Here is a 26,273-nt window from a genome sequence, read left to right as displayed (position 1 = left end):
ATCCCAGGGCCATTCTTCCAACCTTAGCTCATGAGATTTCAGTTGGTACAGACTCTCCGAAGGTGAAATAGCAGTTTCTACTACGCAGGCTCCGCAACCCTGCTAGTGTCTGTGTTTTACTGGGCAGTAAATTAATACTGAGCACTGCCAAGGAAACAGATAAATGGACAGGGCAGCAAACACATTTTTTAACAAGGAAAATGGCTTTGTTTCTCAGTAGCACCATTTAAATGATCAACTCGGTTATTGTGTAGGTTTTTTGGGGAGGGGAGAGGATTCTGATTGAACTCATCTGGGGGAAGAACAGTGTGAGGCATCCTCGATGCTCCCTGGAGCTTCAGAGAGAAGGGGGTCTGTTTAGCATCCTAGGTCCTGGGAGAGGCTTGCGTTTCAGTCACTTGTGATATAAATTCTGCCTGGATTTTGAGCCTATAAATAGCACCTGTGGTTCAAGGTTGGCCACACCTGCAGGCTATAATCAAGATAGTCACACTGGAAAGGAGCTGGTAGAAATCTTTTATGTTCTGTAATGGTCATTAACTGCCTCCCCAGGGTTGATAATGGGAAGAGGGAAGGAGACTCAAAGGAAGCTCCTTGTTTGCAAGCAGAGCTCACAAAGCCAGGAGAAATTCTAGCCATGTCATAAAGGAAAACCCTCAAGACTCAAGAGGAGGGCCGCAGAAAAGAAGACTGCGATGAATCCTTGCCATTCCAGCATGTGTGTGTAGACATGGAATGGCGCATGTCTTTTCATAACTCGTTGCTAGTGGGGTCCTTTCCCTCCTAGAGCATCAGCTGCATATCTCCTGTTCTCTGCAGCCTCCCTTGTGCTGGGAAAGGTGCCCAGCATAAGACAAAAGATTAGTAAATATGTTTGGGAAAAATGAAATTACAAATGGTCTGTTTTCCACCTCCTATTCCATGCGTTATTCCTTTATAGCTTCACCAGCCTCCACCAGCTCCTTCCCAGCCACTTTAGCCTGAACCGTTGGTCTCTCCCTGCTCACCTGATTAACTCTTCTTTTTTTATTGGAAATCGAGGCCTTGCGCTGGACCATATTTTCTATTGTCTCAATTTAACATGAAAATCTTACGGTATTGATCTTTTTTATATCTATTCCTCAAACCTTTTCAGGTTGCTATAAAATTTTTATCTGTTTCTCTAGGAATAGATGAGTTGTGTGAAAGTGAATTCAATTCATCTTGCAAGTATAATAGCTTATCATAATAGACTCTTCATGTAATATGATAAGTACTTCAGAAAATAATTTATCCTTTACTGGGTTTTTTTCCCCCCACTTCACTTCAAATGATTGGTCGGTAAGCTGAATCGCTCAGGAGCTCAGCTTTCTGATAGAAATTGAATTTACACTTGCATGTGACCAACTTACTAATGTTTTTGTTTTGTTTTGTTTTAGAAAGAGAGAAACAAAGGAGGATGGAGCAAGAGGCTGGAAGAGAGAGAATAAAAGGAAGAGAAAGGAAATATGAATGTATATTCATGTTTGTAGCTTAATTTACATTCAATTTTGAGGGCTTAGTTACAGCTATCTTGGAGAAGGTATTTATAAAATGTGCTCTAGGATCTGAAAATCAGAGAAAAGAGTAGAGGGTAAATGCTTCTTTTGCTTTAGGGAATGTGTCCTGGTAACTTCTGATAAAGGGAACTTTTCAAGCTTTCTCATCTTTGGTAATTATAATATTTCCATATTTTTTTCTTGGTAGGGGGTTTAGAAGAAATGGCAGCTCTTTGCCAAGGGATTGCTTTATTGGGAAAAAGTCATTTGCAATAGAAATGTGTTTAATAAGATAAGTGCCATTTTAAATGTAGAGTGCTGTACCCCTGGCAAGGGATCTTATAGATGACTCAAAGCTTTTTTGAAACACTGCCATATAATTAAAGAAAACCAACATAACGATCTAACATTTAGCATTATTCTTTACAGTTCTCCTCTTGGACTGGAAAGCGGTTGCAAAAAATAGCTTCATTTAATTAGAAGGAGAAGCATAACAAACACATATAGATGCCTGTGTATATATATTTACTTCATTTTACAAATTATTATTTGTAGAAATAGTCCACTATGTGTGACCAAGAAAAAGTGATTTGGTGTCTGTGCCTTTCTTTTTTTAATCCTTCCCATTCATTCATCAACAAGTATTCACTGAAGCTACATCTGATGGTGGGCAATTAACAGGACTGCAGGAAGGATGTAACATTCAAGTCATAACACTGAGGGGATTATAGTCCACTTGAAGAATCAAGACATACACAGAAAAATAGTTCAGTGTTGATGTCAGGTGGTAGGAGATCATGTGCTCTCAAAGTGAAAGTTGAAAATTGCTTTAGAATATCAAGCAAGGGGAAACACAAATCTATATGTCTAGGAAGGCAATCAATCATTCATTCACTCATCCCTTCATTCCTGTATTCAATAACTATATATGAAGCACAAAATACTGTGCTCCAGGTGCTGAGCTGGGTACAGGAGATACAGCAAGGACTAAACAGATCAAGCCCCTGTTCTTATAGAGTTCATCTTATCTTGATGTCAGAAGCAGTAAACAAGGAAAGAAGTAAATTAAACAAAGTGACGCCAAGGGATTATAAATTGGTGAAGGAAATGAAATAGCGTGAGGGGAAGGGTTAGGGCTGTGTGCAAGTTCATGCCTACTCACAACTCATGTACAGCCTTGGGAAGGGCAGTCAGGAAGTCTCAGGAGCAGCTGCCCTGGGTTTAGGCCCCAGTAGGAGAAGTGGCATTCTTTCCTCATCTTGGAGGACCAGGAAGATGTGGCTTGAAGGATGGGAAAGTGTTCTAGGACATCTGAGGAGATCTGTACTTTTCCCGCAAAGTGTGGAGTCACAGGAATTTGCATTAGGTAAGAAGTCCAGTGAATCAGGGAATGATTGAAGCAGCCAGAAGATGGGTAGGTGTTTATGGGTAAGAGACCTTTATTTTGCATCTTCTAGTAAGGTCATCTGGAATGAAAAACCCAATTAGTTGCTGTCGTACTGGAGATTTATTTATTTAACCTTTATTTCCAGAGCCCTAACTGAATGCCAGAGACATTTTGGAGTGTTTTACAAATATATGAATTTATTTCATCCTAACAGCTCTTTGAGGTAGATGCTGGTCCTCCCCTCCTACTGATGTGGAAAGGGAGCATGGAGAGCCATCTGCTCAAGGTCTCCTTTCTGGGAAGAGATCTGGTTACATGGCCCTAGTCCTTAACCACAGTACTTTCTTTCCATGAGAGGAGGGAACATCCACGTCATTCTGGACACTTCTGAGCATCCTCATCCTGAATTGGAAGAAAGAGAATAGGGACCTTTTTATTTAAGTACGGGGTCTAAGAGCATGTGCCATGTTGGAAACTTCTTGATCTGGCTTGCCCATACAGTAGTCATAGCATGGGCCTTTTGAGCACTTGGAATGTGGTTGGGCAACTGAGGAACTGCATTTTCCCCTTTGATTTTATTCAAATATAAATCTAAAAACAGAAGCAATAGAAAATACTTTTTCATTCGAAGCAACTGTGTTGTTTTAATTAAACTAATTTTCATAGATGGGACAACTATCACAACCCATATGACATGCTGTAATGGGGTGTCAGGTACACAGATGATTTTTAGTATCTCTAATGATCTAAAGCACATCCCAACCTCTCTGGAAGTAGGTTTGAATAAAGGGGGAATCCTTGTTATATTTTGGACATTGAGCCATCATCCCAAGGACTCCTGGCCCTTACTCATTCCAGTTTGAGTTCCCAGGGAAGGGCATATGTTATTGTTCCTTAGGTTTTACAGATGGAGTGCCACAGAGAGGGACCTTGTATTTGTACCTGACCCCAATTTTGCTCAAAAAGATAGATTCAGAGTTGCAAAGTTCCTTAGCTAGATTGCACCCATACCTTCTCCCCTTGCCGGTTTCTTGGCATGATAGATATTTGCATTGCTACTAGCAGGAAGCAGTTGTTCAACCACCCTAATGCTGAGGGTCAAACTATGCACATGGCCCCAAAGTCCCCTAGGATCTGGAGGCGAGAGGGCTGTGGGTGCTCTAGGCATCCTGCAGAGCTTGGGAACAACCTGACAAAACAACTCAGGTTACTGGAAGCCAGGTGGCAGCAAATGCCCCAAGGATTGCAGGGCTCTCTGTCTTAGTCCTAGCCTTCCATTTGGTCTGTGTCCTCCCAGATCTGGCCTGAAGTAGCCTTCGTATCACTGTGATTTCTAGAGGGGTGTGGCTTTGTGGGTGACCTGGCTTCTTATAACTGGGCTAGTTCCTGTTTGGACCACTGCTCCTTGGAGGCCAGGGTGTTCCCCACCACAAAGTCCTGATTCTCCTGCACAGACAGATTCTCCCAACTGTCCTTGCAAGCTCCAATCCACCTTACCTTATTCTTGTTAAGATCTCTCCCAGTACTGCCCAAATAATCATGGTTTTTCAAACCCATGTAATCAATGGTTCTCAGCTGGCTGCACATTGGAATTACTTAGGGAGCTTTCTTTTTCTAAAACATCAGGAAAATAACTGATGCCTGGTCCTGCCCCAGAGATGCTGATACAATTGTTCTGGAGTGTAACCTGAGTTTTGCAAACTGTCACATTCTTCCCTGAGAGCATTTGATTTTTTCTCAAAATATGTCAGAATTACAGCGCAAGAGGATGCAAGGTACTTACAAAAAATGTATATTTCTGAGTTGTTTATCAAACTTTAGAATAAAAATATTTGGAAAAACATCAATCTAAGTGGATATTTAATACGCTACAGTTTTAACATCAGTGTGTTAAATCAATAGCATCTTAGTGTGGATTTACTTATTACTCCTTCTGCTTTTTAAGAAGGCCAAGAAAGAGAATTAATATAAAACTCAATGGAAACAATCTCTCATGGTGACATGTCAGAATCTTAGATGGGGAGATCTTTTGGGACCAGGGGGTTCTTTCTGAAATGATGATATAGAGGTGACTGTCCATCGTCAAGGCAGAGCTGGGACAGTGTTTTGGTTAGTCATTTGGGGTGAGGGCACTTCCTCTGTGCAGTGGGAAAGCAACTTATGTCTTGGGTTGGCCAAGCCTCCTGGAGTCATTCTCTTTCTCCTTGTCTGTGGATTGCTGGGAGCTTCTGTGTGAGATATGAGCATTGCGTTTCTTTGCACCGGTGCAGTGTCTGGCGAGGATGGCTTTGTTCAGTCATTCCTGGGGCTTATGATGGATGAATCACTGCACTTGCTCAGACAGCAGTGCAGAGCCGCGCTCTGTGCCAGAATCTCTCCACCCCATCCTGCATGGTTGAATACTTCCTTAGAAATACCAGCCATGAGACGCTCATTGTCACTACTTCCCACTTTGTTTTTAGGTACAAAGAACATAGGAACGGACTCCAACTCAACCAGAATTGGGGCTCAGTGTGGGATCCAGGGCTGGATTGCTCTCTCCCTAAGAGATCAATTTGAAAGAATTCTGTGTCAGATTTCTCCTTCACATCTGCGGTGAAGGAGACCTTAGGAACTGGGTTTAATGGGCTATTTTTGACCCGAAGTTTTGAGTTCCCCATTTTCTTCCTTGTCAACATCCAGTGACAAGTCTGATATCATCATCTCCAGCAATTCATTAATTTTGTCCAATGCCAGACAAGGCCTTAAAAAAAAATTTCATTTATCAAGGGACCATTAGTGTCATAGAAAGGCCACCAGCTTCTCAGTGCATCTCCTGTGCGATGCAATCAGCATGGGAGTCTGGGGGGCGGGGGCGGGGGTACGCTTGGGAGTGCATATGGGGTGTGTACTTGTAAGGAACCTGGGCGTGTTAGTTATTAGCATTCACCTGCTGGCATGTAAGGTACATCAGATTATGAAACAAGATCCAGAAATTCTCCTGGAGTGGCTAGAAGAGCAGTATAGATTTTACATCGAGCTCTCCCTTCTTCTGGATTTAGCAGCCTGGTGTTAGGAGGTATTAGGTTTCTGCAAAGGCCCAAGTGCAACTTAAATTGGATGACCATATTCTTTTCATTCACACAGGATACTCTTGAGAGAGGTGCTCTTAAGAATTATCCCAGGATATTAGGCAAACATGGAACTCGAGCCACCTTATACACACAGACTTGGCACTGTCCACTATCTGGAAGCCCCTTTACTTGGTTTACTAAAATGCTGGCAGAAGTCACTTGGCACTCAGATGTTCTTAGCAGGTGGTCTCATGTGTTGACTTTAGTGTTCCCAGGGACAGAAAACTCAGTCCCACATTTGGCGTCTTGTCCTATTGTTAGATGGATCTCATTGTTAGATTCGAATTCATTCGAACTTTCCAGTCTGAAGTTGGAAAATAGGTTAAGAATATGTACAATAAAAGCAGTTAAGCATGCAGTGTCCTTGGGGAGAAACAGAGGATTACTTATGCTTTGGAGAATGAGTGGAGTCAATGCCTTCCCTTGTGATCTTAGTTTTTGGAAGCCTGCCATCATGGCAATCAGAGAAAACTGTGTAGCCTTGATGCTTCTTTGCTGAGGCTGTTTTTTCTCTTGTATGAGACCTATAAGCTCCTTTTGCCTCCACACAGAGCTCCTTAGCCAGGCCTGGTGCGTGGAATCATAGCACCATCTTGGTCTCCATTCACTCAACAAACACTCATCAGAGAGTCTTTAATGGGTTTTGCATGCCCTGTGCTCTGTGTGAGAAATGTTTATCTTAATCCTGTTAACTTTGCTCATCCTTCTTCCTTGAAACCCCCCCGGACCTGCAGTCTGCGGACCTCCTGGTTCTTTCTTTTGGAGCCAGTCAGCTGTGCAGAGTTATTCACCAGTGGGCTCATTAATTGAGTGTCCTTCCTCCTGTGGACCATGAACTTCAGGAGGGACAGGGGCCATGGCTTTTCAGCCCTTCACTGTATATCTAGGCATGGCACAAAGCTTGGTGTATAGAGGTCACTTCATAAACTGTTCAATGAAAACATAAATAAAGGAGTGAATGATGGGGCACAGAAACGAATGACACACCTTCTATCCTCAAGGAGAAGATTATAGAAAAGAGAAGAAAACATATGACACCATTAGAGAGTGAAAAATGCTTTGATTGAACTATAGACAGGGCTCCCTCGTGGAGTGGTAGGCCAAGGGGAGTTAGGGAGGCCTGGGAATCACAATCTTTCTGTGTCTGAATAGATTGATTATTCAAAAGAAGAAGCAAAAATGAAAGAAAAGAAACAATAAAACATAACAAAACAAACAAACAAAAACCAATCCAACCACCATATGCATTTGAAATATCAATTCAAACAAAATCTGGACTGGCAACTTAAAATGACGGATGTGACTGCTGCTCCAGAGGACCTGTCAAGCACACCAGTGTCCTGATGAAATTGGTCACTCAGCGCATGTAAGAGAAGCCAGGTTAATTCCTGAACATTCTTGAAGTGAGTGGGACCTGTCTTCTCCATGTCTTAGGAACATCTGGGAAAGTCAGACTGTGTCATGACCTTTAGTTCCCTTGTTTTTGGAAGCCAGGTCGACACCATTTGTCCTCGACACTAACCTAGTCTTTCCAATAGTAGAGTAAATAATATACAAGTGCTCCTTGACTTATGATTAGTCAGGTCTCAATAAATCTATTATAAGTTGAATATCTTAAGTTGAAAGTGCATTTACTACACCCACCTTACCGAACACCCTAGCTTAGTGACATGGTACACTGTAGAGTTGGTTGTTCCCCTCTTGACAGCATGACTAACTGGGAGCTGTGACTCACTATCACTGCCCAGCATCATGAGAGAGGGTCCTATCAAATATCACTATGCACATCACCAGCCTAGGAAAAGATTCAGATATACTATTCAAATTCCTACCTAGTTCATGTTGCTTTTACATCCTCGTAAAGTTGAAAATCCTAGGTGGAACCATCCTAAGCTGGTGACTCTCAGTGTTGATGTGTTCCAGTTTTCTATTTGTGGCACTTTCTGTTTACTTGCTTTGGAAGCCAAAGCCTCCTCAGACACACCTTTACAAATCTTGCAGTCCTGGCTGGAAGTGTCTTCAAAGTCTAAGCCCGTGGATTTGAAGGGAGGGTTTCAATACTTTTATTAACATCGTTTCTAAATCCATGCAGTATCTTTCCATAGACAAGATATGGCAAAAGAAAAACAAAACACCTTACTGACATTATCCAGTTCATTCACCATCAAATCTGAAAATGAGTTTGAATGATATTTCAAAGTAAAAGCTTCTGGCCAATTTTCTCTCTTTTGGAATACCTTTTAATAAACTTTCATTTCCACCATCATGCTAGAGTTCACTGGCAACCACTAGTGGGTGGGGCTAGAAGATGTCATGTCCCCCAGTAGGGAACTCATCCTTTAATAGATACTTTAAGGAAATTTTGTCTAAATAGCGCATACCCAAAACTAACCAGTTTAAAATGTTTTTATGCCCATATTTAAAGAAAGCAGAACATCTCAAGAGGATAGACTTTTCTTTCATGATGGTTTAAGGCAGTAATTTACAAAGTATAACCTTCACACCAGCAGCACCTGGGACTTGTTGGAAATGCAAAGTCTTGTGAACCCCCGCACCTCCTGAATCTGAGATTTTAGGATGGGCCTCAGCAAATTGCATCTTAACAATTCTTCCCTCCAGATAATTCTGTTGTACACTTCATGTTTGTGAACCACGGATCTAGGGCATGAATGTCTCAAAAGGCATTTGATGGTAGGAAACTTATCTTGGAATCCATCATCCTGTTCTGCACAATACAGATGAAAATTTGAGTTCAAGTTCATAAAGCAGGGGTTTTCTTCAGTTCTGTATGTCCTGCCTGCTCAGCCCAGAATCTATAGGGGGCAAATGCTCAGCAACTTTGTGCAATAAATGAATAAGGAAGAACTGCAGAATGGTGGGAAAGTTCATAGAAATGAATTCTCATGCCTGGCAATCTTTTAATGGAGCAGATGGGAAGCTGGATTTGGTGATCATGCTGGGGCTATGCCAAAATGCACAGAAAGATTTGTGACAATAAGAGCCTCTAAGCCCTGCAAAGATGTCAGTTCTTCGCACATATACATTTGAGACATGGAAAAGTTATGCAATAAGCTTAAAGAAACCCATCTCAGTGCTGATTCCTCCTGGATGACTATGTCAAATTCTTAAAAATGCGAAATTAAAAAAAAATCCTTTACACATTTTCTCCTTAACTAGACACCTGGTCTTCCTGTTGAAGATGCTAAGACATAAAGCAGAGATGGACATCCTACACATGCTCTTCCTTTGGTAAATGACCTTGAAAAGACCATCAGTGACATTCTCTGGATTCCTTTTCTCCATTTTTATGTAAAAAAGAAGCTAAGAGAAGGTTGGAAGCTTGTGTCATGATGCATGCAAGTAGCACATGTGGTTTTTCTATCTCCACTAAGCCAGAACTCTAGTTACCCTGGGCCAAGTCATTATCATCTGATCCTCACTGGGTGACAGGGTATTTGTGAGATAGTTGTAGGAGGCAAGGGTGTAGCTGGGGATGTGGTTCATTCTTTCTAAACTAGCAGCAGTGCCATGTTCGGGGTGCCCACTCCTGCTCAGGGTGTCCATCACTGTATGTGTCCAGGTTTGTGCTGTTAACTCTGCCTTCTGATTCTCTAGACCGTGAGAGGAAGACTTTGTGAGCATGAAGGATGCTGTCTTGTGAAGCTTTCTCTTTCAGTAAGGGTAGCTTATCAGAGTTTAATAGTAAATACAAAAAATCATTTTGAAGGCAGGAGGGGTGTCAGAAGTAGATAAGCTAGGTGAGGTCTTCTCTTTGGATTTCTAGAGTTAATTCCACTGTAGACCTTAACAAAAATGGCTTTCTAGATTCCTTGGCATCCCTGATAGCATGTCCCAAAAGACCACTCATCTTGGCCAGCAGGCAGGACCCCTGGGGAGAAAATAGTGTGTTACTTAAGGTCCTGAGTGTGTGGAGGGGCTAAGACATGAAGCAGAGGTGGACATCCACCTTTGAACATATGCTCTTCCTCTGGTAAATGATCTTGAAAAGACCATCAGTGACATTCTCTACACTCCTTTTCTCTGTTTTCCTGTATAAAAGAAGCTAAGAGAAGGCTGGAGGCTTGGCACATCCTTGGACAAGCCCTGCATGGGCAGGAGAGGGTTTTAAAGCCTGTCCAGTGCTGGAATCAGTGTCATCTTGTCAGTGGAATGGCCGCTCATCATCTCTGGCCAATTCCCTTTGGTGGCATTGCTTTCAAAGGTACATTGATACTCTTTTTAAAAAGCAAGACCTTTGGTGGCAAAATCATTACCACCAAGAGGGGATTTGAGGTAGATTCTAAGGGTTTTGCTGACCCACTGAGAGGCTGTGACCACATCATTACTGCAAATTGGTCTTGAGGCTTAAATTTAGAGACCACCTGCCCTGTGTCTGTTTTGTTACCTTCTGGAGGGAATTGTTATATGTTTGTAAATTGGTTATGGGATCAAGGGCATGGTCTTCTGAAACTTTCAATCATATCTGGTGCTTTAGCTACAGTTACCAGAGACAAAATAGATGATGTTCCAGTCAGAGCCTCTATCACTAAGAAATTCAAGGCCAGCTTTGAGCCCTGTTGATAGACCAGGAGGAAGGAGGGGAGTGGAAGAGGAAAGGCAGGGACCCATATAAGGTCTCTGTGGCTACATGGGGGACAGGCTCTGGAGACTAAAGGAGAAATGCCAGCTTTAGTAAGATCAAACATCTAGAGAAGCTAGAGTGACTTGTACATAGTAACAAGTTTCCAGGAAATAGCCATTGCTACTGGAAGGAGGACACAAGTAAACTTGTAGGAGAATGAGTCTGTTTGGGTCTCTAAATGTGAAGATACTTCTGGATTCCACTTGTAGGTGCTCAGAATATCTTGTCCATTAAAAAAAAAAAAAAAGTTTATATATATATATATCTCCTGGCATTTAAGCCATTTGTAAATCTACTGTGTTTAGCTCAGTGGTATTAAGTACATTCTTATTATTATGCAGCCATCACCACTATCTATCCATACAATTTTTCCTCTTGCAAAACTGAAATTGTAACATAGTTCCCCATTCTCCCCTCCCCACAGTCCCTAGGCCACCATTCCTTTTTCTGTCTCTGTGAGTCTCAGTCCTGTAGGGAGCTCACATGAGTGGAATTATCCAGTATTGGCCTTTGTCACTGGTTTCTTTCACTCAGCCCGCTGTCCTCAAGGTTCATCAATAATGTGGTGTGTATCAGAATTTCCTTTTTTTTTTTTTTTTTGAGAGGCCAAAAAGCATCTGTCAACTGTACCTATCATTTTGTTTATTGACACAACAGTAGACACTGGGTTCCTACTACCTTTTGCCTGTTGTGAATGATGCTGCTCTGAACATGGATGTCCAAGTATATGCTTGAATCCCTGCTTGACTTTAGTTTTGTCTTTAATATAATCTAAGGACTGGCAAGATTTGAGAAGTAGGGCAGAGATGGCTACAAATTAGTCCTCAGTGACAGTGAATAGCAACTGGTGACCTGACAGTGCTATAGAAGATTTCTCTTCTTATAAACCTAATTAAATTAAAAATCCAGTTGGCCAAGGCACCCGCACTTAAGCCAGATAATTTCTCTAAAAGCTCATTAGCTGCAAACTTGGGAATTCCACCAGCAGATGGAACTTCCCCTACCCCAGCACCAGATTTTTCAATAGTAAGACAGGAAAGGTCTTTCCAACTTGAGACCTCAAATGGAAGATTTTATCTTGCTTGTCAGTGCATCGGTTCTGATGTCATTGTAAAATTATGCAAAATGCAACCTTTTAAGTTTTATGAGGCAATGATGTAAGATTTCAGCGTTGTTAAACCTCAACTTCAGGAAAGGCATGGGTTTTAGGGAAATTTTTCTGACTTGCCGTTACAATGGTTTTTCTTCATTTCATTTCCTTATTTCACTTATTGTAAATTGGGACTTCAGAAGAACACGTTTGACTTTTCTGTGTTTTCAGTTTGGGCAAAATGAGATGAGAATGTTCCTTAGTATATTCAGCAACAAAATCCAGGATGTGAACACAGCCCTGCCACAATTTGGGGAGCACTGCCCTGCAGAAGCTCACATGCCTGACGGTACAGTTAGGGCAACATGATCCCTTGGAAAGAAAGAGGGCAGATAATTAGCTTGTAATTTATGTCCCAGATTCTTCTTTGGGGAACATTAAAAACTAAGAGGAATTCAGATCCTCTATCTCTCTCTATACTAGTGAAATTCATCTCTGTCCTCCCCCAAAAAGTTCATTATTGAATTTAATTGTGTCTACATACCAGCAGACAGATGATCTATAAGAAACTTGTTTTTTGTAGCTTACACTAAGAGGCTTTTTCAGGGCTTCACGACTATAGAATCATTTGGAAATGACCTGATTTAAAGAGACAATGTGCTGGGCATATAGGTGTTTAATAACTACCAATAGAATCCAGCATTAGTGGTAAGTGATCAGTTTATCTCCATGACCCTCGAAGTGTGTGCATGTGTAAATGTATTGATATGTTCATTTCTTACCTGTATGTTGGCATTTGTGTTATTTTTATGTCTTCACACCTCACCTCCTCAAGAAAGTGCTTCAGTTTGTTTTTGCAGATTACTAGTTCAAATCTTAACTTTTCCACTTCTTCACTGAACGCTGCCCAGGTCTACCACCTTAGCTGAATCTAGTTTTCTTGGAGTTTCCCTTGTGCCTCCCTTGGGCATGTTGCTTGTTTCTTGGTAGCCCAGAGACCACTGTACCCTCTGTCCCCACCCTGGACCCAGTGCCCCTCCATCGTTGTTCAAAAGCTTTTCTTCCAAGGCTCCTGCCACCCAAATCCTTCCCTCGTCTCCTCTTCCCGATGCCTCCCCACCATTCACCAGTGGCTGCCCTCCTTGACTCTCTGCTCTTGATGCCAGCTCCTGTCATCCCTTCTGGTCTGTGCACCTGAATCTCAGAGTCTTCTGCAGGTGGGTCTTTGGCTCCTCCACTCCGGTGCTCTTCATCCCCACTCTGCTTCCTCTGGGTGTCTCCTCAGTCCTGCCATCACCTGGAACTTCATCTCACCTCTATCAGAGGTTTTAAACTCATATAATAGGGCAATCCATGTCTTGTTTCCAGTGAATGAATTTGCAATGTTTTGGTTTGTGCACTTCTTTAAGTCAAATGTAATATGCTAGAATGTCAGGCAGCCTTGGAATTTAGGGGATGTTTGAATGTTTAAATGGTGGCATCAAAATGTTTTATACTTTACAAATCTTTTAAAATTTATGATCACTGAAGTTCCTTTTTTGGTAGCAATATTATATCTTCTACTAAGAACGGTTAATGGTTTAGAATGGAAAAACATATCACTCTACTTGTCATAATATGAAAAAAATGTCTTCCTTTTTTTCCTTTAAGAAAACACCCAGACTCAGAACTGAGGACTTCTGGGGGTAAAACCTGCAGAATCATGAACTTTTCAAAGACTCCCAGAGGTAGGAGGGAAGGCAACTGGGGTAGACCACCACTCAATTAATTCCTTGTCGTGGTGGCACAGCTGAGACCTAGGCCTGTGAGTGAACTGACCAGTGGCTCCTCTAAGTCCTTTTGTGTTTTGTCCAGTGTCAGTTTTGTGGACTGACATATGACATGAGCAATTGATTGTGCTGTTGGAAACACCCTATAAACTGAAGGATCTGTGGGATGTAAGCTTTTGATTTTACATAACAAGCCTCTTGGACACAGATTCAGTGATAAGCGTTATTATTATCATGCTGAATTATAATTATGCACAAAGGGTATACAGTTGGCAGGAAAGAGTGCTGCCTTTTCAAGCCAAGGTTTTCAGTTCTTTCCCTGTATGCGCTAAGCTACTAAGGTCCCCACATATTATGGTTTAAATATTTAATGTCCCCTGAAAAGCTCATGTGTTAGGCAATGTGGGAATGTTCAAGTAGGGAATTATTAGATGACAAGAACAGCAACCTCATCAGTGGGTTAATTTGTTTGATTAATAATTTGAATGGGCTCCTGGGTGGCAACTGTAGGCAGATTAGGGATAGCTGGAGGAAGTGGGTCATTGGGAGCATGGCATTGGACAATATCTTAGCCCTCGCTCCTTACTCTCTCTCTCTCTCTTTTGGGGCTACCATGAGCTGAGCAGCTTTCCTCTACCACATTCTTCTGCCATGATATTCTGCCTTTCCTCAGGCCTTGAACAATGGAACTGGCAGACCATGGTCTGAGACCTTGGAAACTGTGAGCCAAAATAAAATTGTCCTCTTCTAAGTTGTTCTTGTTAGATATTTTAGTCTCAGTGACAAAAAGTTGACTGACATACCGTCAAACACTCATCTGTTCTAATCCCATCTTTTCACAGATTGGGAAACTGAGTACCAGAGAGATTGTGTTATACTTAAGAGAGAATGCTGTTTATTGGGGTCCTGTGCTCCCCCCCCCCATGTTGGTCCTACTGTGTGCTTGGTGTTTATCCTTCTTTAGAACAGGTCCTCTCAGGTGGACATAAAGTGACAGGAATTCTTTCCCTTTCCTGAATTTTCCACCCTTGCTTTTTATCTTCCCCTTCTACTTTGGGGGAGTTTGCAGTGAAGGTGATTTTACTTCTACCTCTGATGCTTCCTTTGGCAATGTGAAGCATTTTGTGTGTGACATTTCTTAAATCCACAGTGTTCTCCTGAAAGATTGAAATTTGTAGATCCCTTCTGAGGGGCAAAAGACAGGCCTGGTTTAGCAATATCACCTTTGTATTTCTCTGTCTCTCACTCTGGGCCTTGTGCCTAGGAATAAATGTTTGTTGGAGTTGTTAAATTGACCAGACCAAACATGATAATTTAGATGATGGGATAGAAACAAAATGTCCCCAGATTGTTTCTCTTGGTAATTCTTATATCTATTTTTTTCTGTATATAGTGAATTTTGTCATATGTAAATTATACTCAATAATTTGGGAATCACGTAGAGAAAATTGTCCATTTTCTGAGAAGGGTCTCTACTGCCAGTAGCTGGATTCTACATCAAACATGGAGAATCACTAATTAGGGTCATTTGTTCTGTGAGCTGAGGAGACTATGCACAGCCTGCTCAGGAGAGAATTAATTCATTCTCCTCTCTGTACTTTCTCAAGTACTCCTAGCAGATCCTCCAAGCCTGCAGGCCTCATGCATATGTTCTAATGGGCTAATTGTTAAGGCGACATTTGTAAATTAATCTCTGACTTGAGCTAAGTGGTTTCCCCTAATGGCTTTAATTCAGCAACTCCCACTCTTGGCCACATGTCAGATTTCTGGAAGAGCCTGTTAAAAATAGAGGTGCCCAGCTTCCCCTCCCCCGCTGGTGGCTGCCTGGTCCAGGGTGGGAAGAAGGCATCTCTGCTTTTTAAGAAAAATTCTCCAGGTGATAGGATTCTGGTGTCAGCCACCTCTGTGTCTGTCTCAAATCCATCTCTGAAGGCTGTGTAGCTGGCTTCACATGCTAGTTGAAAACATTTGGGCCTCAACCTGGCAACTGGAATCCAGGTTCTAGAATGGGTGAAGTCTCTTCTCTAATGAACCACCTTCCCTGACTCAGGCCCCTTTGTAGTCACGTCACTGAATCTTCCTTTTCCCAGGAGCTAGGGGAACTGAGGGGAACTATTCCCTACTTGGCTATACTAGTTTTCATTTTTGTAAAATTTCTCAGGCTTTTGGAAGGTCTTCATGGCCTGCTAGAGTTTCCATTTTGGAAGATGTTTGTGAAACTCCCTCTCGATTACCATCAGATTCCCTCCTTTGTTGTGGTGTTGTTGTTTTAACACACTGTGTGGTTTTGTGGTGTTCTGTGTAAATGTTTCATGCTTCATCTTGGAGTTAGGAAAATTGATGACTCTTTTTCTGTGTTATGACTTTATATGCTATTGTTCTAATAACATTGATCAAATGGCTTTTGTGTTTTGGAGTCTCACACTCTGGAAATATCACCTAGTATTCAGCATCACCAGGTAGCATGTGGGTATTTTCAGTAAATCTAAGAATATGGTAGGCAGTACCATGCAAGGAAGACAAGGTGATTTGGAGCGTCCAGTCTATAAAAAGTGGGAAATGCTGGACAGGCTCTGGAAAACAGAAGTTGTGCTGTGACTGCTGATGTTAGGTGATCTCCTGTATGAGGCTCCTGCCTACAAGTCTAGGTCTGGGACCTGCTTCATAAAGTGCTTGATCTTCGTGAGGATTATTCTGTGACTCAGCTGTTGGAGGCCATGCATGTTTTGCTCTCTTAGGTACTGTGCTTTTTTGACCTTATTTTACCATGTCCCTACCCCTGGGACTAAAGGAATACACGGAGGGATCTCCAGTGGCCCTACCCTTTTCAAAGGCATCTTGGAGTAAGCATAACCTGTTCAAAGAAAAGACACTTTAAGAATGAAAAGCTATTAGTCTGGTGTGGTGGTGTAGGCCTGTGATCCCAGTGATTGGGGAAGCTGAGGCAGGAGGGTTGCAAGTTCAAGGTCAGTCTGGGCAACTTAGAGAAAAATTGTCTCAAAATCAAAAGAAAGGAGGGAAGGAAGGAACTGAATCTTAATCTGGTTCAATTCCCAGTTCCCAAAAAAGAAAAAAAAAAAAGGAAGCATGAAGTGATAGCAAGACAAGATCCCCTGTAGTACTTATACTTCTCCAACTCAGTTTATTAATGATCTATATAGTTACTATCTTACTATAAATTGACTATACCTATACTGAACATTTACCACTAATCGAGTAATAGCATAGAATTTGTCTGTATAAGGACTACTCTGTAAAGAGTACATTTTATAACTCCAAGTGGACTTCAGTCTTTTGTTTCTCTGGACCTATGCATAGTATATGTTAAATAAGTACTTACTATTTGGAGGCTTTATATAACATAATTATTATCATTTAGAAGAAGATTTAACCATTTTGTATTCTTTTTTTCCTCTCTTTCTTTCTTTTAATTTACAACAGGGGTCTCAGACAATGAGAATTTGTTAAAGGGAGAGAGAAAGAATAAACTAGACCTTCTGGGTGGCTTTGCTAAAGCCATGAGGAAGGAAGTCCAGTCTCTTCTGGTTCTATTTTCCTGAACAAATTCAAAGGGTTAATGTCTTCCTGCAGCACCTGGATCCAGGTTGACAATGTCATCAATGACATGATCAAGAGGTATTGAGAGAGTTTCAAGATGCCATGCACATTTACCTTTATTGGTCAGTTCATACATGGAGACAGCTGCTGATGGATCATGGTGAGTGGGACAGTTTGGCTTCCCAGGACCTCACCAAGAGCAAGCCTTCTGGCTGAACACATGGTGCCCTGCATAGTCCATGAAACAGAAAGAAGGTTCAGTGCCTTGGAGCTATGGAGGTCATTTCCATCCCGTGTTTTTTTTCCTGCTCTCTCTCTCTCTCTCTCTCTCTCTCTCTCTCTCTCTCTCAGAGATGCTGATACTTGAGAGCAGCAGGATCCCCACCCCCTTGTCACTGTCTGATTTGCTTAAATAAGCAACACGTTAATTCCCATCACAGATACCACATGGAGGCAGCTGGTATGCACTAGTTACTTTGGCCATCCTGATGCTGGGAAAGAGCTATTGCAGAAGGGTTAGATTTTAATTCCTTATAGAACTATGTAGATGCCATCTGCAAGGACTTTTGCTTTCCTTTCCTGCAACTATAGCTTTTAGTGGCTTAGGACCATCTAGCTAGCTCTGACAGAAGCTCAGTATTCAGGGACACACAGGGAACCAGATCAACAGGGATTAGTCTGGGATCCAGTGTTTATGAATGAAAAGGCCCTTCCCCCTTTGTTTTGGCCACACCCCTTCCCTTTGCAGCTTTTTGAGAATGAGGTCAGGGCCAGGATCTAAGTGCTTATGTCACAGAAATAGCAATGCAGCTCCAAATTAATCTTCAGCTTATATTTTGCTGCCTCCTTCAGATAATAGAGGATAAAGCGGAGGCCTGTGTATGTTTTATTTTCACATCTACCTTTGCAAGGAATATATGAATGAATGTGTGTGAGGGGGAAGAGGGAGACAGGCCAGCCCAGAGAGATTCTGCTGGGGAGCTGGTAATTACTGAGAAACTGCAGGAGTTTGCTTGGATTCAACTGGAGCATGTTTTGGTTTTCAAAACAAAATGGAAGAATGAAATAAACCCTGGTGGTGTATTGTTTTTAACACTTTCTTTCATAAGGAAATTTTAGCAGTTGCTATGAAGCTGCATGTTACCTTCACAGTGTCCAGTTATTTTGTCGTTTTTTCATAGTGTGTAGAGACCAGCAGTCCTCCCCAGGAGCTCCTTGTAGGTTTGCAGCAGTTCAAATGAGAATCTCATGCAGATTCCATTTTCCATCACTGGCCAACTTTGGTATGCATGCACAAAATGCAGGTTATGTGTGATTTTCTTTCTTATATACACATGCACACACACACACACACACACACACACACACGCGCGCACGAAGAGCTTGATCATGGCTAGTCTTTCCATGAATTGAGATTCATCTCTGTTCATCATCCAGTGCCAGCAGATGTCTTTATAGGGGTGGTCCCAGGAGACCACCACTTCTAAGGCCCTTCAGCCTGCTTCTATTTAGGATATTAGCATATCTAAAAGGCATCTGTTGACTGGCAGGTGGAAATTGTGTGCACTGGTGATGGTGTTTACTTTTTGTCTCAGGCTCAATTATTGGCCCTTGGCCTCTTTTTTTATTCTTGACCTGTCCTTTATATGCTTTAATTGCCTCCTCTGTGAAAGATTAAATGAACACATTGGAATGTTGAGTGAAGACTGAAGTGTCAGTATCAGTCTAATCCGCTACATATTCACATGATGGACTTTGGCATGACAGGTTTGAAGGAGATGCCAAAACTGTCTTTTATATCAAGGGTGATTAATTTTGAGTGAGATGTGTAAAGAAGGATGAAGATTGTCATTTAACTGGATGAATGTATTACCTAACTTGACTTTCTATACCTAAACTGCTTCCTAAGTACTTGAGAAGTGTTATAACTACATACCTGTAGTGTATACACAGTGAATGTTCATACAGCTCTGTGTGCACGTGCCCATATGGACATTTGTACATGCAAATCTGTGCTTTTCAAATGGATCTTTCTTGTGTGGAGACAGAAAGCAGATTAGCGGTTGTCTGAGGCTAGGAGATGGGAACAGGGATTAATTTAACGGGCACAAAGGATCTTATTGGGATAATGAAGATGTTCTGAAAGTGGATTATGGTGATGGTCACACAACATGGTAAATTTACTAAAAGCCATTGCTGAATTGAATGTTTAAAATGTGTGAATATTGTGGCATGTAGATTATACCTCAACAAAGCTGTTAAAAATTGATATTCTGTATTGGGGTCTCTTTAGATTCTAAGTCACATATAACACAACAAATCTTATCACCTCAGATCTTTACCTGCTCTTTTCCCCCTGAAGTGTATTGATTTCAGTCACAGAGAAGCTGGACCTTCAGATAACAGGACCAGATAAAAATCCCAGTGCCCGGAGAGGTAAAAGTCTGCCTTGACCCCTATTGGCAAGGAACAAGGGTGCTGCCCACTGCCAAATGAAAAGGTGACATCAGATGGCCTGTGGGGGCAGTAAGGGCACGCGATTCCAACCAGGTTCCTGAAGGCACCATGTTTCAGTTGCTGCTGCAAGTGTCAAAAAAATAAAGATAAATAAACAGCCTGATGTCTGGCTATAAAGTGATGGCATTTTCCTCTTCTTTGCAGGTTGTGTTGGTCTTTGCTCTCAGCATTGGTGCACTTGTGATATACTTCATAGATTCGTCAAAGTGAGTATTCAAATACGTTGTTCCTGCCCTCTCTTTCTAAAACAACCATGACCCTGTACACTGATGAATTTATTTCCCTTAACATCAACCCCTGCAAGAACCTCCCGAGTGCGGAAGACGTTTGGAGGAAGGCAGGGCTCTTCTGTGCTGATTTCCTGAGTGGGAAAGAAAGCTCTCAGAGGAAGGCTGCCTGGATTCAGCTGGCATGGGAGGGAGGGGCCTCCCATGGGGTCAAGCCTTCTTGCTGGGTATTATTTATTTTAAATAGCTATTTCTTCATAAAGTATTTGTGCTGAAGATGTCAAGAAGTTAAGAGGGCTTTGATGGGCAATTGCAACCTCTGGGAGGGTGACAGTTCCAGCAGGTGAGCGTCTGAAGCTATTCTTGCCATGGTTGTAGGAGCCTTTTCTCATTTGGGTTTCCCGTGCTTTGATCCTGTTGGAGGGCAGATTAGAAAGCAAGGTTTTATTCTTTCACCAGCCAACCCAACATTTAGCTGAAGCATCATATGCTGGTGCTTCTTGAATTGTGAAAGTAAGGGACATGGGACAAAGGGATTCAAGATGACTCCTGCAAGTGGAGGTGACCAGGGCTATCTGAGAACTCCTGCAGGGGACACTCTTGCATACCTCTGGGTACCTAGTGAGGGAACTGGTGCTCCAGGGTGACCTGGGTCCCAGATGGAGAGCACCCTCCAGAGGCTGAAGAGAGCACCTGCTGGAGTTGCCAGGTGACCGCTACACCCTCTCTGGTCCCCTGGATGCATCATTTGTTCCAGTTTTTCTAGTGCCGTCTTGAAATTGATGGAAACTGAGAAGTGAGCAGAGACAGAGTCAGTCTTGTTTTTCTGTTGCAATGGGAACTTGAGGACTCTGGCCAAGGGACAGTGACCTTGAGCTTCTCTTGCCCTCGCTATCTGTGGTGAGAGTGCTTTTAACACTTTTAACTCCATTCCTCATGCTGTTGGAAACTAGACTTTGATTCTAGGAAACCTGCCTCTTTTGTCTGTTGGTTTGGACTTGCTGTGCCTGAATACTGAGCTCCGTGCTCATTTTTTCTGAGACTCTGGATGGTGGTGATTTCATGTACACCTAAACTCTAAATGTCTCAGAGCATTCTGGTCACCAGTCAGATGATTTTTGTGCATTGGGGTTCAGAGGCCAAAAAGTCATGTTAGGGAAAATAAAGAAGACATCTCCTCTGATCACCTGTTCCTGGGAGTCAGCCATGGCTAAGACTGTTGAGTGCCTCAGCCAATCCTTACATCCAAGACCTGCTTCCCTCACTCTCTTGAATGGAGGGACCTTTTACAATCCTCAGGGGGTGAGGATGCATACTTGTTCCATCAAAAATCGCTAGCCAAGAATGGAAGCATGTTTTTAAATTTGGAAGATTCCAATTGGCATGTCATGGAAGGTAAGCCCTCTTTGAATATTTACATTTAGTGTTTCTGGACCCTATTGGAATTCAACTGGAGTTCTAAATCCGTTGGTCTTATTTCTCCCATCTCTCCCAGGGGTGTTCTCATAGGTTGTGGGTCCCATGCTGGGGAAAGAGAGAGCACACCTTACGTAAAGGTGAGTGTGGTGCCCTGTTTGAAGGACAGATACCTCAGCTGCACCTTCCCTCCCTTTTTACTCCTCTGTAATACTTGGAAATAAAATGCTCTTTGTTGGATGGATCTGGATGGTGTCCTTTTTTTCTAGCGTCTACTAGGAGACAGTCTTTGGCTCTCTGGGTCTGGTGTTCTCACCTTCATGGAAGAAGATAGAAAAGGATGAAATTCTCCAAGGCAGACCCTTTCTCCTAAATGCTCTGCCTGCCTTCGTGTCCTTTGGAATTAATTCTGACACTGCAGAGCCTTGTGGAAGCTGGCATTGGAATCCCTCTCTGATTCTTTGATGGACTTGCAAGGAGTATCTACCAAAGCTGGTCTTAGAGATGAAACTGTCCTTGGAGACTGCCCTGGCCTCATCCTAGCTTTAGCCCGTCTCTCTTCTGTATCATTAAACTGTGTGGTTTATCCTAGCAAGACTTTGTTTATTAAAAAAAAAAAGACTTTGTAGCTCTTTGTATAGCCCAATCTACTTTTCATTCACCTGACTTCTTTTGGTCCTAAGACCATATTCCAAGATTTTGACCCATGAGAGACCCCATCATCTATCCGCACAAGAGAGTCTTTCATCTTCTTGGGGAGAGTCAGAAAGTAAGCTCAGCTTAAGCAAGGGGGAGATCAGAGTAGAATCTATAAAGTTAACCTTTATGATAAGCCAATGAATTCCCAGGAATAAAACGAAATGAAACCTATTGAACAAACCACAATCAAGCTTAGTGAACAAGACAAAATGAAAGTTTGTCCACATACAAGCAAGATGCAAATGGAAAGAGGTTAAGAAAATAAAATAGTCATTCTTAAAGTCTATCCTTTTCATTCAAAACTATTACTAGCTGAACAGTCATGGTTTGGCTGGCCTTCTGGACATTTGCAAAGTAGCTTAGAACTTCTCTCGGAAATTATTCTGAGTCATCACCTTGGAAAAAAGTACCTAATATTCTTGAGATGAATTTTAGTTAGCATTTACTCCCTTCAAATAAATCTGGAGTGAGCCTAATTAATTAGACTGACATTGTCCATGAAATGGCTTGTCTCACTGTATTTTAACCAGACCTAGCCCCACTAAAACAGTTAGGAACAGCACAAGTTCAAGATCTGAGGCTGTGCACCTTGTCTTTTGAGATGTGCAAAGAAAGCAGGTAAATATATAAAGAAGGCTCTGATGGTCGACTCTGCCAGCTTAGTCTCAGAGTAGGCCACGTCCAATTATACTCCAGACACACTAGCCAAGTGGTTTAATCTACCTCTGAGCATCAGCAGATAGATAAGGGAGTTCAGATAAATGTCTAATTAGCAACTTTATGATCTTTTTAACCTTTCAAAGTGCATTTTACTATTAAGGATTAGAAGATAGGTTGTTCATAAAACCATCTTTTCCTATGCATCTTTCTTTTGAGTTATTAGGCCAGGATAGATAGATCTCTGAGTTGGTCTTTTTCATTCAAGGGTTCGAGAAGCAGTTCTTTGGGTCTTAATTTTCCTGGAAGGATCATCAGGGAAGATCATTCTTGTGGCCTCCAGTGGTTATTATTTAGCTGAGATAGAGTGCCTTTAAGCATCTAGAGTTGAAAGCCAAGGAGAATATATTAAACTGTGTTAAAAGTAGGCTTCATCATCCCAGTGGTAGACTCTCTGGAAAGACCCAAGCAGTGGGAGGTGATCTTGCAAGTCTTTGGAAACACATAAATGTCAGTGCCTTCATAATTGCATGAAGCTTATGATACTCACCCCTCCCAAATATCTCTTCTGCTTAGCCATCCAAGGGGAACATTTTTATTCTTTTAAAAAGGCTTCTTACACAATTTATGTCCCATATTGTCACTTCAGCTCCTAATTCTTTTTTTTTTTTTTTAAACTGACAATTGAATTCAGGGCTTTGAGCGTGCTAGACAAGCACTCTACTACTGAGCTACATCTGTAGCTCCCCTAGCTCCCTATTCTGATGTCTCCCAATGCCTGAGACCTTTCCCAAATAGGAAAGTTTTTTTTTTTTTAAGTTATACAACCAAGTCGAGAATTTCCTTTGATGGCCTATGAATGCTAATGTCAGTCACTGTTGCTGGTTCCCTTTGAGACAAGAACATTAATTCTTATTTAATAGATAAGGGATGGAGGGAAGAAAAGAAAGACCTGTGGATATCAGCATGAGAGCAGGATTCATGGGTTGCATAATGCAGTGGTCCTATTATTTCCAGAATTTCAAGAGAAAGTTGGAAGAGACAGCAGCTCAGAGCTCTGGGTATCTGCATTTTTTTCCCAGAGGCATTCTGGGAAAGAATGACTCACACATGTGCAGATTTTCATTCCTTTGATTCATGTTTGAACACTGCTACTTCTTATGCTTTGGTTACGTGGATTATGAATATTTAATGCTGCATATGCCGAAAAATGAAGGTCAAGTCCTGCTCACTTGGGACTTCAAGGCAGGCTCTTGTCTCTGAAAGACAAACCACTTGCTGTGAGCAGAGTAAAACCGAAAGGTTATACATTGTTAAAATTTTCCTTAATGACTTTATCTGCTCCAAAATGGCTGGTACCCAGTATGGGCACCTGCTGATTTTGCCAGTCTTTGCTCTTGGCTTCTGGTCTCAGCACTGTTGTTTTGGGGATATGGACATTAGGGAGGAGGAAGGAATCAGCACTGATTTTGTAGAGCTTCTAATCCAAGAACTGGATTACCAAGGTAACAGTGGTGTTACAACCGGAAAATGGTCTCTCCCCAGTTTGTTTAAATTTTGCTTTGGTATTCGTTGGTTCGTTCATTCATTCATTCATTCATTCATTCATTCATTCATTTATTTTGTACTCATTCATTCATGTTGTATTTATTAATTTATTTGAAGCATTTTCAATGTCATAATGCTGAATATTGTCCAGGTGACAAAATCTTTTATGGTTAGATTTGGTTATGGAGAACCATCTTGAAAGTGGTGACAGAAATTGATCAGATTTCTGTTGTCTCTGAAAATAAAACTGGTGTCACTAGTTCAGTGAGGATACTCATGTCACTAGTTCAGTGAGGATACTCAGAGCTCTAGTGGAACATGTTAGTCACTCAACAGCTTTACCACCCATCTCCACATGGCCTGGCCTCTCATTCCCTGTCCAAAAATTCTCTTTCAAAGGGGGAGGAGAGGGAAAATGGGTGGAAGGAGCTCACACTGACTGATGGTGTGTTATGTGTGAGCTACTGTGCAAGACACTTTAAAATAAAATAAATAGCACCTGCAATCTCATCGAATTCTCCTAATAGCCTCCTAAGGTAAGTATTACTGTCCCCACTTTATAGGTGAGGAGGAAAAGCTGCAAAATTTGCCCCAAACCATGTGTCTAATGAATAGTGGAGCTGGGATCTGAATCAGTGTGTCTCACTCTCTTCTTCTTGTCAGGAAGTGAAATTCCAGATTGTGGAAGGAATCAAAGGGATTGAGTGTAATGTTGCAAGGTTGGGAGGTGGCTCCATCTCATCCTGCCAAATCATCTGTCCTGTTTTTCTTTTGTTCTCTATGTCCCCATCCTGGGGGCCATCTCTGCAGTGGACAGTGCTTTGGAGGGTCCTGTCACAGACTTCCCCCTAAGATGCTCCCAAGGGTCCTGTGCTGTTTGAGGCCTGATCTGTTTCTTCCTAATAATGCCTCAATAAGATCCTTTTTTTTTATATCAGGGATTAAACCCAGGGGTACTTTACTATTAAGCCACATCCTAAGCCCTTTTTTTTTTTTTTTTTTGGGGTGGGAAGGACTAGGTTTTGTTCATTTGCAGAGAGTCTTACTAAATTACTGAAGCTGTCCTTGAACTTGCAATCCTCTTGCCTCAGCCTCCAGAGTCACTGGGATTACAGGTGTGCTCCCTTGTGCCGGGAGATCCTGTTCCTTTTTCTTCATAATTTTTTCGTTGGCGCTTTATAATTATACATAATGGTGAGAGTCATTATTACATATTTGTACATGCACATGAGATTTATTTCTAATTTTTAGAAATGTCTTTATTTGTGCATTATAGCTATATATAAGAGTGGGGTTCATTCTGACATAATAATATATGCATGGGATTCTTTTTAATCTCAGTAGAGTGGTAGCATTTCATGACAGAATAAGGTCAAGTTAGCAAAGAACAAGGAAAGTTGATTGTTTCTCAGGAGCTTTTCCCACCAAGGGAATTCTTTCCAAGTAGAGAAACCTTTGGCTTTTCCATCCGTTCCTCAATCTCTGTGCCTGTTACTTGGTATAGTAGATAATGAGAAATGCCCTGTTTCCCCATTCAGCATTTTTTTCCCTTTATAGAGCTACAGTATTTAGTGAATGTATTATTGTTTTGTGTTATGTTGTAGGAGATTTGTGTGCCTAGGAAATTAGTATTACCGAACTAAAGGGATTTCTTTTGAGGACTTGAAATGATATAACTGGTTTCTTCTCTGGCCTTGTTCTGAGTACAAGAAGGTGTTGACCCATTGTCTCCCCAAGTGCCTAACCTCATGGGTGGCACCTGGCAGAGCCCTGAGGGTTGCCCAGGTATCATCACTGGGGTGGCTGACAGTGTAAGGTAGTGTGGATACAAGCTTTCATTGTCACCACCAGCACACCCCGCCCAGGAGGGTGGCCAGCCAGGAAGCCCAGGGCATAGGGAAGGAAGCACATCCCTCCGCTGGCCTTTGGTTCTCTGCTCCTTTATGAAACAGGGCCTTTCTAGGTGCTGTGCTGATAAATGAGCTTCAGCTCTCTGCCTTAGTGCCTTTTTCGAGAAGTCACGGCCTGTGTTTAACCTTTGTTGAAGAAGTCAACGCAAATCACCATGTGTGTGAAGCATCTCCCTATTCTTCTTTTTTCTTTTTTTAAATACCACCCCTTCTAACCTCCCCC

At 41.9% G+C, this 26,273-nt stretch overlaps 1 protein-coding gene across 9 annotated transcripts in view; it reads left to right on the top strand.

Moving 5' to 3' along the window:
* Window positions 1-26,273, top strand: part of KCNMA1 (potassium calcium-activated channel subfamily M alpha 1) — a 705,800-nt gene that overhangs the window by 330,955 nt on the left and 348,572 nt on the right. For all 9 annotated transcript variants that reach the window (XM_081267518.1, XM_081267514.1, XM_081267517.1 and 6 more), the window contains exon 3: window positions 19,738-19,799. In XM_081267518.1, coding sequence (XP_081123644.1) covers window positions 19,738-19,799 — 62 coding nt within the window. The remainder of the gene's footprint in view (window positions 1-19,737; window positions 19,800-26,273) is intronic.

Source organism: Spermophilus citellus (genome assembly GCF_964194105.1).
Source record: "Spermophilus citellus genome assembly, chromosome: 15".
Classification (NCBI taxonomy): domain Eukaryota; kingdom Metazoa; phylum Chordata; class Mammalia; order Rodentia; family Sciuridae; genus Spermophilus; species Spermophilus citellus.
Note: the sequence above shows the minus strand (reverse complement) of the source record. Positions and strands in the feature narration are given on the sequence as shown.